The sequence below is a fragment of the Struthio camelus genome, chromosome 2 (genome assembly GCF_040807025.1).
Source record: "Struthio camelus isolate bStrCam1 chromosome 2, bStrCam1.hap1, whole genome shotgun sequence".
NCBI classification, from domain to species: domain Eukaryota; kingdom Metazoa; phylum Chordata; class Aves; order Struthioniformes; family Struthionidae; genus Struthio; species Struthio camelus.
Genome location: NC_090943.1, coordinates 65,333,788 through 65,355,125, shown reverse-complemented (window position 1 = coordinate 65,355,125; position 21,338 = coordinate 65,333,788). Strand labels below are relative to the sequence as shown.

Below are 21,338 nucleotides of genomic sequence, written 5' to 3'. Positions count from 1 at the left end.
GCCAGCTCCTAGCAATTGGGAATGTTTAGTACATAGTTTGCCATATATGGGTAAGGCCCAGCATCCTGCATTTTCTTCAGAAAAGAGAGGGAAATATTTTTACAGCTTCTTCCCCTCTGCTTCCCCCAAAAAAGTATCTCTCCTGTGGTTTCCTCACAAATGTAGACTGCCCAAGACCACTGAAAACACAGAATGGAAGGCCCATGCAAAGAGAAAATCTGATGAGGTAAATAAAACAGGCTCTTTCCTATTTTGTTTTACCATTTTCAGACATGCTTTCCAAAGCTTGAAAATAAATGCTTCTTGCTATCTGAAGTTACCAAAGACAACTTTAGGAAGTTTTAAAGGCTTAAAATGTTAACCTTTGAATTTCAACTTTCATGATCTAAGTAAAAGTAAGGAGGTGCTCCTAATGGCATTCACAGAGCTTCTGCAAACTCAAAGGACATCTAGTGGCTAAAAGTTAAAAATCATATATTTTCAACATTACCATATTCAAGCCATACTAGCCATTGAAAAATGCCACTTGCTTTTCCACCCAAATGCACTTGTTCATTAATACTAAAGCACAAAATATGCTCGAGCTATGAGAGTGTGCCATACTTTGTAAACAAGCATGGTCTTTTGGAAGTAAGGACTCTTCAGAACAGCATTAGCAGAAATTCCTGGGTCCCTCTGTTAAGACTTGAATGTAACACAGCAGTCAAAAGGTACAGGCTAATTTATGATTTGATCTTTTTTAAGGCAACTGCACACCAAAAAACAGAAGTTGCTTTTTCAGTAAGATAAAGCTCTGAATCAGTGAAAGTTAGAAAAGTTGAAAAGGTACTTGCTCTGAAATATGTAAGGAATTTGTATGCAGATGATACTATTTAATAGTTAGATATAGCTTGATTATATTAACAGTGCTTTACGCATCTCACATAAGAACACTGATACCCAACCATGTATCTTGCTTTTGCAGAATGATGCTGTACACAAGTTGCTAAACTATTCTCCAGAACTATTGCATTCTTACATTAATGTTGTCCCACCATGCTTATTGAAATTATGCTTTTTTAAACTAAAAAACTTAAATCTTTAAGAGTTTACTATATAAAATAATAACAAAAACAAATATCCAGATTTACTAGTACTATCATCTAGTTTTCCGGGTATTATGCATATCCCTGTCCAAACTTAAATTTAATCAAGGGACTGTGTAATTGGATACTTTTAACAGACATTGTTTTCAAAAGTGATGAGCACTCGCATTCCTTAATTCAATCCCTAAGAACATCAATAAAGAATTTAGGTGCAGCTGTCATCCACAGAAATTCCGCTGAGCCTGCACCAGTGACATCCAGAGGTAAATCTTCTATCCCTGCCACTGGGCATTTATAGAAACGCCTATGTTGGACAGTTTCAGCCTTATCAGGAAACACAAGTCAGGTGTTTTGGGGTATGATCTAGCAGATGTGCTCAGACTAGCTTCACAAACAACCCTTTTAGAGCGGAAAAAGGGTAAAGTGTCTGCCCAGTCCTTAAACCTTGCCTTGCAATTAGACTAGAAAGGTTAACAGCAAAACAGAGAGTATACTCTGATTTCTGTCTCTCATCCTAGGCCAGAGCCTGTTGATCATGAAGAGTTCGAAACACGAAGATGACAGTATATTGCACTGGAATTATCATAGAGAGACTATACTTCCCAGGATGTGCATGCTCAGGGTAGCTTCTGGTCTGACAGTCAATTACTGTTCGTCTGTTACAATCATTCAGTACCAGACAGATTTCAGGGTCACTTGGATCACAGTGAAATTCTATGATCTTGAAATGCCATCCTCGATATCAGCAAAATGGTGCTTAGAGAAGGATACATGAGCATATAAGTTTCACTTACACTGCTGCCAGCATGTTTCCCTGACAAAGATATTGCCTTGAAAGCTTTTTTGAAAAATATCAGGTAAGTGCTGTGAATTAAAAGTGAGGGGGGAGAGAAAAAAAATGTGAGAAAGTTTTGAATTTCTGAAAAATGGAAGAAAAAACCTAATAATCATTTTCTAATGGAAAAGCATAACGCATGGTGTGAGGAGTGTAATTTCCCTGAAGCTGTAACACTGATACGTTAGGTTGCATGTTATTTTACCATAACACAAATAAACGGATAAAATCTATTACGCTATAATCTCAGTAGAGATCTCTCGGTTCATCTTGCATTATCAGCTAGCTTGACTAATTTTGTACATCTATGCAGAATGGTCCCTTAGATCTTATATAGCCTACACCGACCACTGTAGGCAGTGATCACCGTTAAGCCATTTATTGCTGACTTGGTTATTGAAAAGGACTCTTCATGTTCAGTCTTTAGAGTACCTGAAAACCTGCCGTGCTTCTTGTGTTAACAGAACCTCGTTCAAGTTACTCAAAAGAACAAGGAGCATTTCCCCTGACTTTCCGTTGTGGCACAAGACCAGACACTACAGGCCTTTTTTCTGTTTCCCAAGTAACTATAACTCAAGAAGCAGCACCCAAATCATGCTAATAAAGAAAACATACTGTGAAGATCTTGTGTAGCGAGGCTTTGAAGTTCGCACACAAGCGAGTGTGATTAAGTCCACGCTGGCATTGTCAATGTCTTCAAAATTTACTGCACCAACACAGCCACTGTTTGGACAGAGAGGAAATCAAATACGTACATTATTCATAAGACAGCTGGTGAAGGCAGCTGAACCATATACCGCATGCTCCAAAATTCTAGTTATTTATTAAAATGCTCCATAAGAAAAAAAAACATAGAGATGAAGTGCCCTGCAAGCCTGGCATGTCCCAAGATGAAAACAAACACCTGCTGAACTTGCAGCGCATAACAAATGACGGCTCTAGTACATGAGCGGAAAGGAGTTACCCATAAGAAGAGGAGATTCAACACTCCCCCTCCCTTGGCACTAGAAGAGACCTTAAGAATAGATCCCATAGTCCATGTACAACTCATGCTACAGAAAATGGGACAGATGGTTTGCTTGGGCTAAATCAAAAATGTAGAAAGTAGAAAGGACCCAAGGAGACTGTACTTACGTATAGGAAGGGATGTGACAGGTTCGAGAGCTTGGGCTTACGCTGTTGAAGACAAAATACATCAATCACCTTTTTTTGCCAGACAGAATATTCTAATAGAGTATTTATGAGGTCCCAAAAGAGAGGTGGTGAAAAAGCCACAGTTTTGCTCTAGGGATGATGAATGCTCATCTGAATTGTGGTAAAAGACCGTAGTAAATGATTAGGTTGGCACATATGCTAAATGACCCAGTTCAGTAGGTAGTTTCACCTTTTAACCCTCATCCCCAGGTACTGGGGTTTTGGTCAATTTCCCAGGGTTGTGTAAGAAAGTTTTCTTTGAAAAAGCACTTCTCTTCTTGCAGTACTTCTTGCATTCAGTTCTTGGGAATATAGGAAAATTTAACACTGGGCCTGAATTTCTTTCTTGCTCTAGTCGAAAGAACAACATCCAAAAAGCTGTAAGCACAGTACGCGCTATCTCCCTGCCACCCTGCACAGATGCTTGCCTCTCCCATTGCTTGCTGATTCTGCACCCACCTATTGAGTTTGCCCAAGCAAACCTGCTGGTTCACAGTCTGGAAAGCAGTCAAGTTCTAATTCTCCTACCTTGCTTTGACCACCCTTTCCTTCCCCGTCTCTACTTGGCTCACTAGCTGAGCCCTTCTGAACTTCCTCTGTCATCCTTTACTGAGCTTGTCTAAAATGCATTCTGAGATCATTTTGGATTCCACAGAAAGCAGATAAAGCCTGGAATTTGTAAGTGTATATGGTTGTTGTGGTGTCTTCATAAATATAATGTCTCAATGAAAACATCAGATGTATGCAGTCATGACATAATAATTAACCTTACAGAATTCTTCTAATTATTCTCCCATAGGAAAAGCATGTTGCAGTGTATTTTCTATACAGTAATTGATTGAATATCTTAACTTCTCCAGTTATAGAACGCGGCTGAGGTTAGTCTTCTGACAAGAACAACTGTACAAAGACTTCATTAAGGAAGTGTTTAGAGGACCTTGATACTCACAAAAAAAAAAGAAAAAGAAAAAGAAAAAGAAAAAGAAAAAGAAAAAAAAAGAAACTTACAAATCAACAGGTCTCTGGGGAGAGGTAAAAGCTCTTGTTTGAAATCTATCCCAGAGGCTTCCAACAACCTAAAACCGTAATAAGTTACCGCAATAAGTTAATAATTGTAATAATAATTGTAAGGCAATATCATCTAATTAATTTGGCTTAATAGATTTTCATGTGGCAACCCTCCAGTGAGATAAACTCATAGGGGAAGGGTGATCAGTACAGATCCAATTGCAGGACTGAATTTTAGCTTTGTAAAAATAATTACTGTAAATAATTATCACAAATAAACTAATTCAGCATGATATTTGTTATGTTAGAGCGTCATTCATATGAATCAATTTTTCACTGATATCCTTGTCCTCTCTTCTAGTACTGTTTATGTCCTGTTCTTCTGTTCCTATTTACAGGGGAAAAGGGGGAAAAGTATTGAGCCATTTGAGACAATTACTGGAGTGTTCTGTTGACTTTAAGCGCTCACTTGGGACTGTTTTTATTTGAAATCATTACTGTGGGTTTATGTGTATGACCAGCACAAAATTTAGGCTACACTTCATTAGCAAAAATCTGTAAATAGTTTGCAAGTAGTTGTTCACTGACTTGACTTATTTCAGATTCAGGATTATATCTCTTTCTTGTGAAACACTGGGAAATAGGATCAGCCATCACTTCTACTGTTGATTCTGGAGGTTGGACTTTGGAAGGTAAAATACTATCCCAAGGAACTTCTTCATAAGCTCTAGATCAACAATAAGAAACAAGAGAAAAAGTTTCCAGTATAATCATTATCGAGTGACAACTGTAGCTAGACAGTATAGAATTCGGTGACAAAGAAAGATGTGGAAAAAAGTAAAGGTGAATATTTTCTAGTTTAAAAGAAAGTGAAAAGCCTGGAATTGTATACTGCTTGCTGGGGAACAAGTATTTATGGTATAGTTTCACAGGCTTCCCTTATGTAAGACATCACTCCCTAATTGGAAGAAGCAGTTCATCTTCCAATGAGCTTATTGTGATGACGGGGTTTATTTTGAGTAGGCTTGAATAGTCAGTTAAATGAGATGAGACTCTTGTAAATAGAGATTAGGCTTGGTATGACTAGTATCTATGACAGGCATGGAAGACAGAGGTACTGAATCCCCCTCTGGAAACTCCAGTTTCTCTCCACTGCCTATAGAGGAAGTGGAAATGATTTGCACAAACTGGACAGAAACTTTCAGATAACTGAAGTTAATGAGATGAATCCCATGCTAAATAATTGCTGTTACAATATCAGAAGTTCAGAATGGTAGAAAAATTGGTTGTACGCTTATATGTCCAGCTACCTACAGGTGCATAATAGCAAATAATGATGAAAAGATGAAGTAAAACACAAACCAAACCAAACCAAAATAAATGGTCTCTCACTTCTGAGTACTTGACTTGTAGAAATACTTCCTTGCTTTTTCTTCTCTCCAGCTTGCAGAAGAAGGATCATTTGATTTCTAAAAGAAAGCAAATAGATAGCAGAAAGCATTGCTGTCAGTGTATATTATGCTATGTTTTCTTGTTTAAAGGGTGAACTCAAATGTATCTGTGCTTTCCTAGTTGAGAATCTTCTTTTGCATCTGAATGTGAATCATTTAATTTCATGTTCTTCACTTGCCAGAACTGGAGATCAAGAGTGGATCTACTTCTGGAGATTTTACTTAGGAAGTAAAATGTATCATAGTGAAAATAAGTTTAAAAACTGTAGTACAATGTCCTTGCCTTCTTACTCCTCTGGAATGTAAGTTCCTATTTGTTATGCTACTTATAAAATGGCATAGCAAAAGTGCACTTTGCAGTCCCCCACAAATGCCTGAGGTATTTTGTGATGTTCGCTGCTATTCAGGGGGTCCAACTTAAATAACTCCAAGTACTAGCAATAATTTTTTTGGTGTAGAAGGATGCAGGATACCATTACATTCTCACTATTGAAAAGACATAACTGGACTTGTGCTATGGAAGCACGGATGTCTTTTTATTTACTTACTTATTTGGGACTTGCACCAAATAAGGCAGTGTCTAAGTATTAAATATGTGAGTGTTTATACCAAATATGGGCTTGCCTAAGTATTAAAATAGTAATATAATTTCAATTTTGGAATTTTTGCATATTTCTATTCGTATTTTTCTCCAACTGTCTCCAGTTACATATAAATGAGATCGATAGTATTAGGCTTACATTACAGTCTAAACAGCCAGAGGAACAATAGAAAAAACAAAAACAGTCACCATTAAAAACTGATCATGCCAACAGTTACCATACAGCTACCTGAAATACAGTGCTTATTTCACAATATCTGACTGAAGACATGAAAAAGTCCAAGATTTCACTACACTACCGTAATGACTGGCAAAAATATAAGTTAAATGGAGAACAGATTAGAAGTGACATGCTTTAAATGCTTTGCATCATTACAAGAGCACTAGATCCTTACCTTGAGACTGGGATTCACATGAAATGCAAAAATATGTTTTTGGTCAGGTAGAGCAGGAGCAACTTTCACCAGAGTTCTCTGACCTGAAAGAAAGGGCTTCCTATTGTGTTAATCCATTTTCAGCAATCTTCGTAGTTTTAAACTGGATGAAAACAACTCCTGGCTTCCCATAAAAATCCCAATACATCAATGTTCTTTTACCTATTGTTACCACTTTGAAAGGAACTACACATTTTCACAAAAATACATTAAACTACATTGAAGCTGAAAGGAAGTGATAAATAACATAATAGCATATATTGCTATAACTTGGCCAACCTCACATATTGCCATGTCAGCCAGTACACACATGTTGATAACCAAGTTAGCTGCTGCCAAACAGAAGGATGGTATAACGCCTAAGCATCATGTGAAAAGAAACACTAATTTAAGCCCTTCTTCTCCCCAAACTTGAATCTTCAAAAACTTGTAGGCATGCAGTTCATCTTTGAGACATATATGTCCCTGTCAAATTTGGCAGAAATTGGCCGATGGGGTGAAAAGTTATTAGGGGACCAATAGAGAGATGAATAGGATAAATGAAAACAACTCGTTCCTTTAGGGAACCAGAACAAGAAACATAAAGTAATTCTGTAAGGTAAGGGATAAATATGAGAGCATCATCCAAGGCGCTGTGTCATTAAGTAGCATAATGCTTTTGGTTACTTTGGGAAAAGTGCATTTCTAAATATGCATTGTTATACTATAGTAAAAAGGGCAGACAGCTGTACAGTCATAACACCTCTGTGTGGACACTGGAAAGTATTATTTAGTACCCAGAATGTACTACACAAGTACTTTTCAACCTTCTTTTTATTTCCAGACTCCCTAAAAAAATTCCAATACATATTAAGACCTCTATTTAACAACTTAGACCTAACTCATAATAGGGTTGCTTTTCTTAAGTATTCTTTAGAAATTTTAGGTATGCTTTGGTGAAAATAGTTCAAAGAATAACACTTGAAAACCACTGTGCAGGATGCAGTTAGTTCTTGCCCCAAAGAACTAATCACTCAGACAAAGTTTAAAAGAAAATCACAGTCTTCAGCAAAAGAGATTAAGATTATTATCCTCATGCTATATGTAGATGCTGAAAAGTGTGACCTGTTCTTTAAAAGGGCTTGGGGTGCAGTGTAATATAACTTTAAGTTGATGCTTTTGAGAAGCTTGGCAAGAACATATGGATCTTTGCACAATGAAGAATTTTCAGATTGAATCACTGTCAAATTAAAATATTTCCACTGGAAAATGTCTCCTAAGTAGGCATTGACCTTCAGTAAAGATGGTGGCTGCATCTTCATTGGCTCAGCCTGATGTAAACTTTAAATGCTGTCTGGAAATATAAGAGACTTGTACTTACGTAGGAATGTTTCTATTGAGTTTTATTTCTTATAGCAAGTGTCACTATCAAGCCTATAGGTAATATTTATTTCATTTAGAATGTTGTAATTGCTTAACAGGTATATATGTACTAGTGCCCTCTACAGGAAAGAAGCAGCTATGCTCATATATATGCATATGTCCTAGTAGCTATATTAGAATATCGTTCCTCTGGTTTATTGATTAAAGGGAAAAAGGTTATATCTGTTATTCCTTGTGATGTATGTGTAAAATAGTCATGTTAGCTACACTGTCCTTAAGGGGACACATATATAATTTTACATTTGCCCTGATAATTGTACATACAAATTTCTAGAGACCTCTGCTCTTCCACTGTATGTTGTAATTTGCTATCTTGACACTACTGTCCTGCTGGGATGATTAATCTTCTAACAATTATTTCTCCTTTGGCTTTCAGTGGAGAAATTCAGCATATAAACTGTAATAGTTCTTCCCTTTAAAACAACTTTCTGGAGATTTCAATGCCCCTAGTGATATGCTCAGTCCATAGGTTTGAAAATAGCATGGTCTGCTCTTATCCAAGTTGGGAACTCAATGGCTTTGTCACTTTTAACTACCAAAAGCTTAATGATACTGTCAAATTCAGTTTATTATTTAAACTAGTTCCCTAATCTGACAGCAGGATTCAATGATGGAAATACTTCCCAATACATTGGAAAGACATGCATGACAAAAGAAGCAACAGAGAAGGAACAAAGCTGTTCAATAAGCAAAGATCTCTCTGCTAGTGAAAAATTAGTGCACAGTGAAACACACAGCTGTATAGACCATAAGTAATCAAATCCTTAGTGAAACCATATTTGTGTTTTATATGATGGCATTCAGCCCTCAAGAGTTTACTTTGGGTTTTTAAGCATTATGTTCTGTATGAGCTGCTGGCTCATTAGGCAGTATGCTATAAACAATTGAGAGTGTGATGGATAATTATTTAATAGCACTTTTTACCGCAGATGGTATTCTTGATCCTACTGTAGGATACTTTTCATTCTTAATTAACTTTGTTCATATGCTCCAATGGTTATAAGCTATGCATATTAGGATTATCCTTGAAATATGATTTTGATGGTTAAGTAAGTTGCACATTTTTTTCTCTTTGCTTCACAAGTTGTTGCCTCTGACTAACCTTTCCTTTTTTTCTTTCTGAGGGCAGGTAAAAGCTTTTGGCCCACTAAGTACCTATGTTACAAAGCGGGCAGCACTAGCATTGGCTTCAGTTGTTTTCGAACAACACTTGAAAGGAGAAGCTGGAATCCTACTTTGATACGCCTGACATTCAATGTGCAACTTAATCCTGGATGATCATTAGTCTGGAGAAAATGCTTCTTGCTTCGGGGAGGAACCACAGGGAAGGGAATTCTTCCTAGTCAAAGGTCATTGGGAAGTGAGCATAGTGTGGCCACAATTACCTGAACAAGTTGCTAATAAGTTTCTTCACCAGAGCCTCTTAAAGCCACTGTGGAATAAAGAAAAGATATTTATAGGGACAAATAACTGGTTAGAAGATCAGAGAAAGCAGGAAGGGATAAATGTTTTCAAGGTAGATGGAGATCACTAGTAGAGAGACCTGGAGGTAATCCATCTGTATTTAGGACTTTGTTATTTAACATATTCACATATTATCTGGAAAGGAAGGGTTGGAAGTTAGGTGATGGGTTCAAAAAGCAACTGGATATATTCATGAAAACAAATCTATGAATCTATGACTACCATCTACAAAGACTCCACCTCAGGAAACCCCTGGTCTACAAATCATCACATGATAGGAAACTACTCTGGGTAGGAATGATGACATATTTGCTCTGTTCTGACATTCTTTGCTGATTATCCACTGCCTAAGATGGAACACTGGACTCACTGGGCTTTTGTACAGGTCCAAATATGGCCACTCTTACAGGGGCATGAAATAACTGTTCATTTCTTATAGCAAGGGCTACTATCAAGCCTACAGGTAAACGCTGTAGTTTTTCCCATTTCCCAGTTTTGGAAGAAGACTGTATCTACAGGTGTCTCATCTTCCAGTAGGGGTAAGAAGACATCTCTGCTCTTCATTAGACTTAGCTGATGTCCTAAATCCTTCTGCAGTCCCCACTCCCAACTCTGTGTTAAGCCAAGAAAAATAGAGTACTGTCAACAAACTGGATATGAGGGCATCATTGCCAGGTTTCCAGGTACAAATTCTGAAGGGCCTCCTAAGCAATGCAAAGAAACTTGAAATCACAAAGAAACGGGGAGAAAATTCTGTTGTCAGACGAATGACAGAAGGGAACCCTTCAGGCAAACACTGCCAACTCTTTCAAGACCTTATCTTCTAGCACTGAGCACCTTCCCTATGCTGAGCAAGAATATACGAAGAACAGCTCTTAAGCTATGTCCTTTCTCTGGTAGGCTCTGATTCTGGGGTCTTAGAATGACTTTCTCTGCCAACTTTGGTTGGACCTATGCTTGGAGATCAGAGGGCCTCACAGTTCCATAAACTTGCCTTGCTCAGCAGATACAAAAGGCTGCTGAGCCAGCTCAAAGCAACAGTGTTGACATGCCAAAGACAGCACTACATTTTTGCACATACAGAGGATCTCCTCTATGTTGCAGATGTTTTATACACCTCAGCTCATCTGTCTCAAAGGCTGCTTCTGTCTCTGTTTTTTTTTTCCCATTCATCCTTGACGGAGTGGAGAAAGTGACTGTAGAATTTGCTTGCAAAATGCATGACTGATCTCTTTCAGCAAAACTTCCCCAAGCTAGCTGTGGAATGTTTCAGGACTGATATCTAGAAAGATTAGCAACTCTCATTGCATCATGTGCCTGTGGGTTGGCAGCTGGGTTCTGAATTGTACTGCTGAAAACTGGAATGTGTTTATGTAGTCTTGTTAAAAACAGCAGCTTAAAACTCAACCGTTTTTTTATATCTACCTTTACACATTTCTATTTAATACCTCAGCACCACAGGAAAACATATCAATGAAAACTAGGTGTAGAAAAGCATTTGCAGAGCTTCTCTTAAGAAACTGATGCTGGATAAAATCTGCTTCCACGTTTTTTTCTGCAGTTAAGTTTGACTTTTGCCCACAGCTTCAGTGGAGTCAGTATTTCACTCTAATAGTGAACTTTGCCCACTGGAAAATCAATAGAAAGTCACTGGAGCGCTTCTATCTGCTTTCTCCATTTCAGACTGCTTCCTTGCCTGTAACCTGGATTGCTGACTTGACCACATTCAGTTTTAGACTTGATCGATGTTCATTTCAAGAGCGTCTCTATCTGCCACAGTCATGTTTGAAAAAGTAACGATCAGATAGAATTAGCCCTTCCCTTTACTTTTCCAGAGCCTTGCAAAAAACCAGCTGACTATCTCTGCTGGATGCCTGAGGTCTAATTTTATATGTAAATAGAAATCACAGTAACTGACAAATAAAAGCATAAATGATATAGGAAGAACAGGAAAAAAAGAGGGAAATAGACGGAATTTCTCTTTTTTCATCCTTTAGGGTTTCTTAGGTTCTTTTTTGTTTTTAGGACTACAACAGGCTTAAAGTGATTCAAAGTGAAAAGTTCTAAGATAAGGAAAAAAAAAACACTGCCTGAATTTACAGCACTTAGAAATGTAATGGTGACAATAATATGGATAAACTACAGTGACCTATGTGAACTGAGAAGTACTATCCTTGCATAGTAAAATGGAGCAAGGAACTTATTTACATTTCTTTATATATGTACTAAGTAAAAACATTCCTACCTCTGAGATTTTAGAACGTTGCCCGAGTTCCCACAAAATCCTGTTCTAGCTGTAAAGAGCATTTCACGAAAATTGCTGGAATCTGCTTAACCTTTATAAAAGCATGCACCACTCACTACTGGTAATGTTTGCCTTGAGAAGCTCTAGACAGATAGTTTTGCTTTCCAGAATTTTCATTGGACTATTTTTTTAAATAGCAACCATGAACCTAAGCTCATCTCACGCTAAAAACAGTGAGAGTTTCCATTCTAATGTTGCAGCTAATATCAAATGATCAGACCCAATCCTACGTGTAACACTTTCATATGAACTAAGAAGGTAACGTGCACTTTGAGCAATATAGGATGGCAGCCCTAAAGGATTTCTGTTCTCTCATCAGCTAGACAGTGGAATAGGTCTTAAATCTGAGAACTGCATTGCTATTTGTCAGGAAATACTAAAAGATACAGAAATATTCAGGGGATTCCCTGACTCTTTGGAATGATATGTTATTGCAGTTCACATTAAAACAGGTGTTTATTATGGATCCTATATATAACTTCTTGATTTACATAAACAGATTTTTTTAAAACATTACTTAGCTTCAAAGATTTTCCTTTCTGGAAATGCTCATTAGAATTTGCTAACTGGTTCCTCTTTGTTACAGCCGCGACAATGAATCATACAAACGCTCTATTGCCATTGTTACTTTCAGTTCAAATGTCCAGTGCAAATATATTTTATAAGGTTGTTCTTTCAGAAACTTGGAGTGTGGTGTTCAGAAACTGATCTTATTTATTCATTAAGCATCTTGATTTTTTCTGATCAACAAATAAAAATAGTAACTTGCTTTACCTCCAAGTCGTGCCCTGACAGAAGCAGCTGACACAGCCCTGGAGTTCCATCTTCTGTCCTGGCTGCTTTCCTCCAGGAGGATCATCTGCCTCCTGTGGGCAGTCTGGCCTCTCTTTTCTGAGATGGGGACCCGCTGGTGAGGTTTCACATCACTGTAGTCCACCAGGGATTCAATAGCTCTTCCAGTGTTGGGTTGCAAGTCAGCATCAGCTCCTGGACTCACAAAACCGGAGCAAGGATCTACTAAAGGTACATCATCCCGGTGTGGAAATAAAGGGTAATTCACCTCTCCTGCAGCAGTGTACGGATTGAACTTAAGGAAGGAATTACTGTCTTTCTCTTCAAAACTGGCAAAGTCATGTCTGTTCTCAGGACCTTTCACAAAAGGCATGCACATCTTCTTTAACAGATTTCGATACTGCTGGCGATCTATCTTGTAAGGCGGTTCAGTTGACATGGAAGACTTTGTAAAGGCAGCCTCCTGCCTTTCAGCTCCATGGGAAACCATGCTCACTCTCTTCTATCACTCTGATATGGCAGCAAACTTAAAAAGACTCCACTTCCATTTCTTCAATTTTCTGAAGTCCTATCTGATAAACCACAGTAAAACGAGAGGTCACCCTGCAGAAGATCGGTGCAAGAAACGATAAAGAGCAAAGCAGTGCTTTAAACAGTGACTTCTCTCCTGAAAAGAGATGCATCAAGCACGGTACAAACAAGAATGAAGCTGTCAAATGAACAGAACCTTCTCGTTGCTTGGTAACAATGGAAACCACCTCACAATGAAATGTTTCATGGTGCGAAACGTGGTTCATGGGTACCACGCTAATCTAGTTCTTCAAGGGAATGCAGTTAGCAACTTGAAATGCTACTACAACTACTTACTCGTCTATAAGAGGCAAAATTAAGCAGCTTTCAATCTTTCCAAGAATGATACAGTATTTTCACTGAAGTATTTTAAAATAAGCTAGTCTATTGATATTTAGATAACAAATATGGATTGCACTGAAACACAGATTTAACACACACACACACACACACACACACAAAATTAGCAAATGCAACCTCATATAAATGCAAATATAAAAAACTTATCATTATTGCCTGGAGTAAGTCAGTCACATTGACATCACAATTTTCCATGCTGCTTAATTTCCTCCTGGTCTATCAGGTTGGCAAGTCCCTTAGAGGCTCGGGTCACAACCTGCAGCACTCATTTCCTAATCCCAGGCTCTGGGATCATCCTTATGGAGGAATCGAAACAAAAAGCCGTCAGATTTACAGAGGTCGTCTCTGCACGACTTCAGTGCCACCTGCAAAGTTTTGGCATTTTGAAAAAAATCAAGCTGTGTTTATTTAGGCAGTTCAGTTCGGGTTATGGGGCCTTTCCCTTATGGCCTTGTCAGGTTAAATTAAGAGGCACAGAGCCTGATCTTTCTCTCACTCATGTTAGTCTCACACAAATTCCTAACTTGCTCTTGATCAACGGAAGCTCAGAAACGGGCCTAACAATGATTTCAGTATAGGTTTATAGAAATAACAAATTGTGCTCTGTAATTCAGAGTTCACTGTGGTTTCCCTTTGGAGTAGTTTGCTGACGAAGCAAAAAAAAAAAAAGCTTCCTTTATTACTAAGACAGCTTTTTTTATATATGTCTCAAGAACTAAAATGAGCAGAAAGGCACAGCTGAGAATATGCAGTACTGACACCATAAGGTTAAACCAGCAATAGGAAAACACATCTTGCGTCCACGTTCCACCATACTTCTGCCTTCAAGTTAGTGAACAGATGCTTACCAAATTTGATTTTTGCCTGTAACGAGCCTTTAAAACGTCACATTGGAGTCCATATTTACTTAAACTCAGTAACCGCCATACCAAATATATCCAGTTTACACATTAGAAATAACATCCAGTGCTGCAAATCAACCTTTCCCCCACCCCGCCACTGCTTGCTTTCTCCTGGAAAGCTTCAGAAAGAGAAGGCAGGAGACGCTAAGGCACTGGACCCAGCTAAGGCACCAGGCAGAAGCACCTTCAAGCGTTATTCATTGTTGCATCGATTTAGCAGAGCGAAATGTAATTAAAACTTCATCCTGGATGTTGTTGACAGAAATTCTGTCCCAGTTATCCTGGGGAGTGAATCTGCCAAGTAAGGCTTTATTATTTCTACAGGAAATTTTCGGAAGCAATCCATGCTTTAAGAAGGTATTTGGAGGAGCTGGTGATACGTCTGAGCTAGTACTTCTCCCGAGGAGCCGAGGGAAGCCCCGCGGTGCTGCTGCGTTACCGGATCGGGGTTAACTTCAGCACAAGGCGGCAGCGGGGCGGGGGGAGGGAAAACGGACGGAGCTGCCGCCGCGGCAGCACCCCCGCCCCTCCCCCCCCCGCCCCTCAGCGGCCCGGCCCGCGCCGCCCTCGTCGCCACGGCGACGGCGACGGCGCCCGTTGGCGGCCGCTAACGGCCGGCGGCGCGCGCCGCAGCGGTGCGCCGAGGCGTTGGCGGCTTGTTTTGGGGGGGGGGGGGAGGGGGGATGTGGTGCCGCCGCCGGGCAACGGCCGCCGCCGGCCGCCTCCTCCTCCGCCTCCTCCTCGTCGTCGTCCTGCTGCTGCAGGCACCCGCCGCAGGTACCGTGCCCGGCGCGGGGGGTGGCGCCGCCCGCTGCCGGGCCCTCGCCTCAGGGCCCGCCGCCGCCGGGGCAAAGGCCGTCGTCTCCCGCCCCCCGGCCCTGCGCGGAGCGGCGGGGGTGAGGGGAGTAGGCGCGCTTTTAAACTTAATTTATAAAATGCGTAAGCACTGGTGTGACTGTCGGAACAGGCATTGAGGGCCTACTGGAAAACAAAATCTTGTTCAGATATTGTGGAATTTTTTTTCAAAATTATCAAACTTAACTGAGACGGATAAGAAACTGAAGTTCAGTTTCCCCTATATGACTTTTGTAAGACTAGTAATAGAAATGGTAATATTTCTGCACAGCCAGCTTGGAAACGCCAGCTGTAATTAAAATACTTTGACATAGGAAAACACTTGACTATTAGCATGATTAAGCCCAAATAACTGCTTTAAGTAAGTAGCATTGCTATTTATATGTTCTTTTGCTGCAGAAATCTCTCCACAAAAATTACTGCAAAACATAATTACATTAAAACAACTTTTAGCAATTACCATAACTTAAATCTTTTCCCATCACTTCATAGCATTTTCATTTCTAAATAAATGAATTGAAACTATGCCGGTTGAGCATTCTAGTAATATGGTATTTTATTAATAAATTGATTGTTGAATTATTTAAGGCTCATTTTAAACTATTTCCTGCCACTGCCATTTTGAGATAAAGTTTAATTTTCTGATGAATTATTTTGAAGATTAATTTTGCTACTGTAATATTTCTTTTAAGACAAAGAGCTTTATATTGAAATATTGTATAAAATGGTGGAATTACTTTATGTGAATCTTAAAAGGTGGGGAATGGCATTCACTTTCAACTCATTGGGCATATGAATTAATGCTGATTTGGTCAACCTTAACCTAAGCAGATTCTGTCTTGGGACAAGAACTGGGAAGGTACCTCCTCTTTACATGGCACTGAAACAGGGAGAAGCAGAGGAGGCTGCGTGTATGTGCAGTTACAATCCACCTGCTACTTCTGATCTGGAACTGAGTATTTTCCCCCGCTCAACAGAATACCTGAGAATTACATGAGCTTCATTTCGCTCTTGTTTTTCATGTAGAATTTACACCCCTGCCAAACAGATTTAAAGTGTACCAAAACAGGGTGTTAGCATTTCACACTTAACTCAAACTCTCTGCAGAATCCTTGGCGAGCTTTAGTGGCATAAATTAGTAGTAAAGCTGTTGAATTTACTCCAGAAGATTTTACGGTCACTCGATGAATCCTTAAGTAATATAAATACTTTACACAGCAAACATATACCCTTGAATTCTAGTAATAACAAGTCATCTTGAATGGCTCTTCAGGCAACTGTGAAGTTTGAATCAGGCCTAGTTTGAATTACTTCCCTAAGTCTGATAGTGATGTATGACTATTTTTCTTTATCTATTTTCTTCTGCAAAAGGATCTGCTGCCTGCAGCTTGTTTATGACCGTACCAAGTACGAAGCAATGAGGAACCAGGCCCAATATATTTCTAGTGCATTGGGCTGCTATGAAAACTTATTTGAGGAATTAATTCAGAAATCTGATTTTGTTTTTCTTAAAAATGAATAAAGGTTAGCTTTTCCCGCTACCTGTTAAGTGCAGTTGCAAGTTGAAGAGGAACAGATGGAATGTTATTTAATGAGTTAAAAATGCAGTTTAAGCATTTTCGCTGTCCTTTGTCTATTGTCTTTTATTGCTCTTTCTGTGGTACTCTATGATGTCTCCATACTCTTTTCCCCTTATTTTCTATGATAAGTTTAATGTGGTCTGTTTAATGTGATCATACAAACTCTTAAAATAGAAAGTGAGAATGGGAAGATAATTTGCACTAGAGACTGATGCAGGAAGTGCAAAGGTGACTAGGAGGACAGCAAAGGAGTTCAAGTAGGAAACCTGAAAAAAGGCTTAAAAATACTTTAAAATTCAGTATAAAAAGTGAGGGAGGGAGAGTATATAAGGACTGGGATTCATATATGGACAGAAACATTTACTTTTTGAAGTGACTGCTGTGCGAATGAAGTATGTATACAAATGGAAGAACAGCATCTAAGCTTTCTCAAAATCTAACAGTCAAGGTCACTGAAAACATCAAAAAATAATTCCAGCAGTCTTATGTATCTTTCTTCAGTAACTACATTGTTTCCACTTTTCCCAGTTCTTTTTGTATTAGTAGTTCAAGAGCGCCATCTTTAGGTTTAAGTTATTACTGTAATAAAATTGTTTCCTGATCGCGTTGATTAAATATCACCTAACCATCCCATGAACAGTTTATATCGGGTCTTCCATTTGTCAGTTTGCAGTGCTTCACTTTTCCAGGTGCATTTGTCTCTTTCTATAAACTTTGAAGACTTTCCTTTCTGTTTGAGATTGTTGTTTTCAGTTTTTTCCTGATATTAATTTATCCTTTTTTGGTGGATTATGGTTTTCCTTTCCAATTATGGTCTATACATCAACCTAACAGCCCATAAAATATTTACGGATCATGTGGATAGATAATAGTGGCAAAAGGAATTTTAAAAGAGGAGTTTTTTTCAGGTAAGATTGATAATTTTATATAAACGAGCATGCTTTTATTAAAATCACAACAAATATGCTGATTTCTGTCAATGGAGAATCTGATCCTATGTTCTTTTGGGACCTGACTTTAGTGAAAAAAGTACTTTTGTTTCTCTCAGTGCAGCAGAAATCTAAAAGACATGGCACGAATATTCTAGTGAGAAAATTTTAATCCATGCTAGTTTAAAAATAAATAAATAAATAAAACATACCCCCAAAACAACCCCCAAGCCATGTAGGAGGTCTTTAGGGAAAGTGAAGTTACTTGAAAAATGTTACTCCTCAAAGTTGTAGAAGTTGCACATAGTAAAGAAAATACTGCAAAGTAAATTAAACTGTTAATCACAGAAATCCGTCATACCTGAGACTGCTCTTGCAATTATCTTCCCTCAGATTTTGTTCCCAAGTGAAGTGTTATTTTTTCCTGCTGCCTAAATATTTTGAACTGAGCATTCTGCTTGCATTCTGAAATGACGAGTATAGACAGTCCTTTTTATCTTACCTTGATTATCTTTTCCTGAAAGCTGGAGGATCAGCCTTGCTTCTCTCTTTCATAGCAATGCTGTAAGGTAGAGAAGTATGATTACCAATCATATATTAGATGGGGTGAACTGATAGTTTGCCATTATTGCTCAAATTGAGATAAATTAAAACAAAGCTGGGGCTGGAACCCAGATCCCTTGTGGCCCCTAAAGCCAGTTTACCAGAGTATTTATTGTTACTTTTACTTTGTCAACGTTGAAATGAAGTTAGCAAGCATTGATCTGCTGCCACATAATTGTTTAGACCATCTTCATAAAATAATTGCTGCTAATGATACAGTCATTATTTTATTGCTGCCTTTTGTATTAAAGGCTTTCTGTACCTGTGTTACTTGCTTTCTTTTCCAGATTCCTCCCTAAAATGAGAAATCACAAACATGCCTTACCTCATGGTAACACACGTCCTTTCCAAACAGGAGGTGGAGACAAAGAATGCAGAATACAGAGCAGTCGGCTAGCCGTTCTTATCTTTCTGCTGGCTTACATTCTGTATTGCGTGAAACTCTGTAAAACAAACTTAAATCTGACTTGAACTAGAATGCCCAGCTGAAAGATACTTCAGTTTTATTTTTTCAGAAGTGTTGTATGTCTTGCAAAGCTTTGCAATTAAATTTTTTTTAATTTTTTAAATCTCTTTTTAAAATAGAAGAAATGCAAATTAAAAAAGCCATAAAATTTTTCTGTAGTAGATTGTTTTGAGTTAGCTGATACTGGTTTTAATGTTTTATGGCTATATGCTAGTTTTGCTGTTACTATTTGAAAAGCTTCCTGGGGAAATGCTGCTACAGGTTTACTACCCTGCTAGAGAACGTGAAGACTTAGCCTTTGAAGTAAAAACAAGGGGAATCAAGAAAGGGATCTCTTAACTGCTTTTTACATAGAGCTAGTCATGCTAAGACTTCCTTCTAATCAGTAAATCAGCTGCTTATTTAACAGTCAGTTTCAGCTTAGTTACTCTGTTAGTACACAGCTTGACAAACGTACGTTTCACACTGGGATGAGTACACTTGATTCGGCAACATTACCATGTGTAGAAATCACAAGCAAATGAGAATTTTAAAGTAGTATAATATATTAAGTAGTCTACGTGTATATCAAATTTACCTATTTTAAGAAAATCACAGTAATAACAAAAACTAAGCTCATTAACTCGTTAATGGTCAGAATTCAGATTAACACCCTGACTGACTGTATCACAACAATGCAGTTACATTTTTATCTCCATTTTGGACAGTGCTTATCATATAGGCTCAGTTTAAAATGTGTTAGTTCTCTTGCACAGCTTATGAATATGTTTAAAGCTAAACTGAAGTGCTGTTCATAATATGGATGCTTTTCTGTGTCATGCCATTACTTTTCATCACCTTAATGGGAATCATACATTGTGTAAGACATGAGACAGGTATTAACTTAATGTCTGTTGAAAAGCAAGTCCGTTAAGGGTATAGAGTAACCTAAAGTATGTTTGCTTTTTCAGGTAGATTTAATTGTTGTATTACTGTAATTGTTTTATCTTTTAACAGCGCAATCCTCAAAGAGATTTTTAAGAAGTGCAGAGCCAAGAGACAGTAACTTAAAAATAGTGGGATCTATCATATTTCCAGGTATTTTTCTTTAAATGTAATGTAACAATTTACAGTTAAAATATTGTTTTTACCAGGAAAAATGCCCTTCTTTACCATATTGTTTATTGTTAAATAGTTTTAAATGACTTAATTACAATTCTGAACTGAAGTACGTATACTTAATAGGCCACATCCCTCAGCATCTACTTCTGTCCTTGTAATTTATCTTTTTTATAGTTTTATTCTTGCGCATAATTTTTATGAAACCAAGAAAACTATTTTCCATAGTAGTTATAAAAATAACATTCTTTGTACTTTCTTGCACCTGGCTGTAAGAGGCTTGCTTTGAAATACTCCTTTCTTCGACTGCATGTTATTAGCCTTATTTGTTATGTGCACAGAACCCGAGACATGAAATACATGTTATTTTCTCAAAAAAAAATTGAGAAGAGTTAAGAATTAATTCTTTTTGAAGTGAAATCCATTTAATTCCAGAATATGTCATCACTTTATTTGCTAATTAAACAAAGCAAGTACTGGATAGTCTAAAAATTAAGGACCAGCCTGTTCCTCACTTGCTATATACTTGCTATACTTGCTATATGATAGTTAGTCACTATCTTCCATCTAATACACATTACCTGTTTCATTTTGATAAGCTTTTCTTCATATTTTTCTCTATCTGTGCTCTTCAATTATAGCTTTACTGGCAGCATAGCTAGTCATTATAAAATACAAAAGTTTTCAGTTTTCTACTGAATGTGAGAACAATAACATGTGGGTTTCACTAGGGCTATTAGTGAATAACAATGGAGAACAAACCTCAGGCTAAAACAAAGTCCTGTTCCAGGAAATACACATAGTTCTTTGTAGCATGTTTCTTCAAAATTGGCTATTATATAGGAAATTAGCACACGTAATTTCTTCAAACTGATCTATATGTAAAAGCAGTTCACAAACACAGCAGCATTTTTCAGCCAGGGAGATCAAACACACATATGGTTGGGAATTTATTGGGAAGAGTCTTTAGGCAAATATGCAATTTTTTAGGGAAAACCAGATTTCTGTGGATATTCCTTCAGGTTCGGGATAGCGCTTCTTGTCAGAGAAAGATCTACCTTAATGGAGCTGAGTGCTTGGTGATTGTAGTGCTCCATTGTAAAATGTGAGATCTGGTTTCAAATTGGTGGTTATAATTTTTAAAATTCTTGGTTTCATACACTGCAAATGAAAGTGAACTCAGAAACCTGTGTGGTATTTTTCCCCCAGTGAGCTCTGTTTACAAAATATGTAGTCCCTTCATTTTCCATTTGTTCCTTGCATCATACAGTTGGCAGCTGGGAAACATGATTTCTCTTCCCTTCTCTCTCCCAAAATACAAACATATCAAAAACAAATGAAAGCACTTCTTTGAGAGGTAAACAAAATGAAATGTACTTGTCTG

General features: G+C 38.0%; 2 protein-coding genes across 5 annotated transcripts in view; one reads left to right on the top strand and one right to left on the bottom strand.

Moving 5' to 3' along the window:
- Positions 1-21,338, bottom strand: part of SPMIP7 (sperm microtubule inner protein 7) — a 35,734-nt gene that overhangs the window by 12,950 nt on the left and 1,446 nt on the right. The window contains exons 2-9 of the mRNA XM_009681908.2: positions 18,290-18,833; positions 12,574-13,194; positions 6,570-6,652; positions 5,515-5,591; positions 4,711-4,849; positions 4,123-4,190; positions 3,055-3,096; positions 2,536-2,643 (exon numbers count right to left, since the gene is read on the bottom strand). Coding sequence (XP_009680203.2) covers positions 2,536-2,643; positions 3,055-3,096; positions 4,123-4,190; positions 4,711-4,849; positions 5,515-5,591; positions 6,570-6,652; positions 12,574-13,081 — 1,025 coding nt within the window. The 5' untranslated portion in view covers positions 13,082-13,194; positions 18,290-18,833. The remainder of the gene's footprint in view (positions 1-2,535; positions 2,644-3,054; positions 3,097-4,122; positions 4,191-4,710; positions 4,850-5,514; positions 5,592-6,569; positions 6,653-12,573; positions 13,195-18,289; positions 18,834-21,338) is intronic.
- The window catches only part of ZPBP (zona pellucida binding protein), a 33,716-nt gene continuing 27,376 nt past the window's right edge, over positions 14,999-21,338 (top strand). For 3 of the 4 annotated variants that reach the window (XM_068936108.1, XM_068936110.1, XM_068936107.1), the window contains exons 1-2: positions 15,036-15,200; positions 19,853-19,933. In XM_068936108.1, coding sequence (XP_068792209.1) covers positions 15,107-15,200; positions 19,853-19,933 — 175 coding nt within the window. In that variant the 5' untranslated portion in view covers positions 15,036-15,106. Of the gene's footprint in view, positions 15,201-19,852; positions 19,934-21,338 lie in introns of all 4 variants that reach the window. The other variant, XM_068936109.1, reaches the window with a different exon arrangement.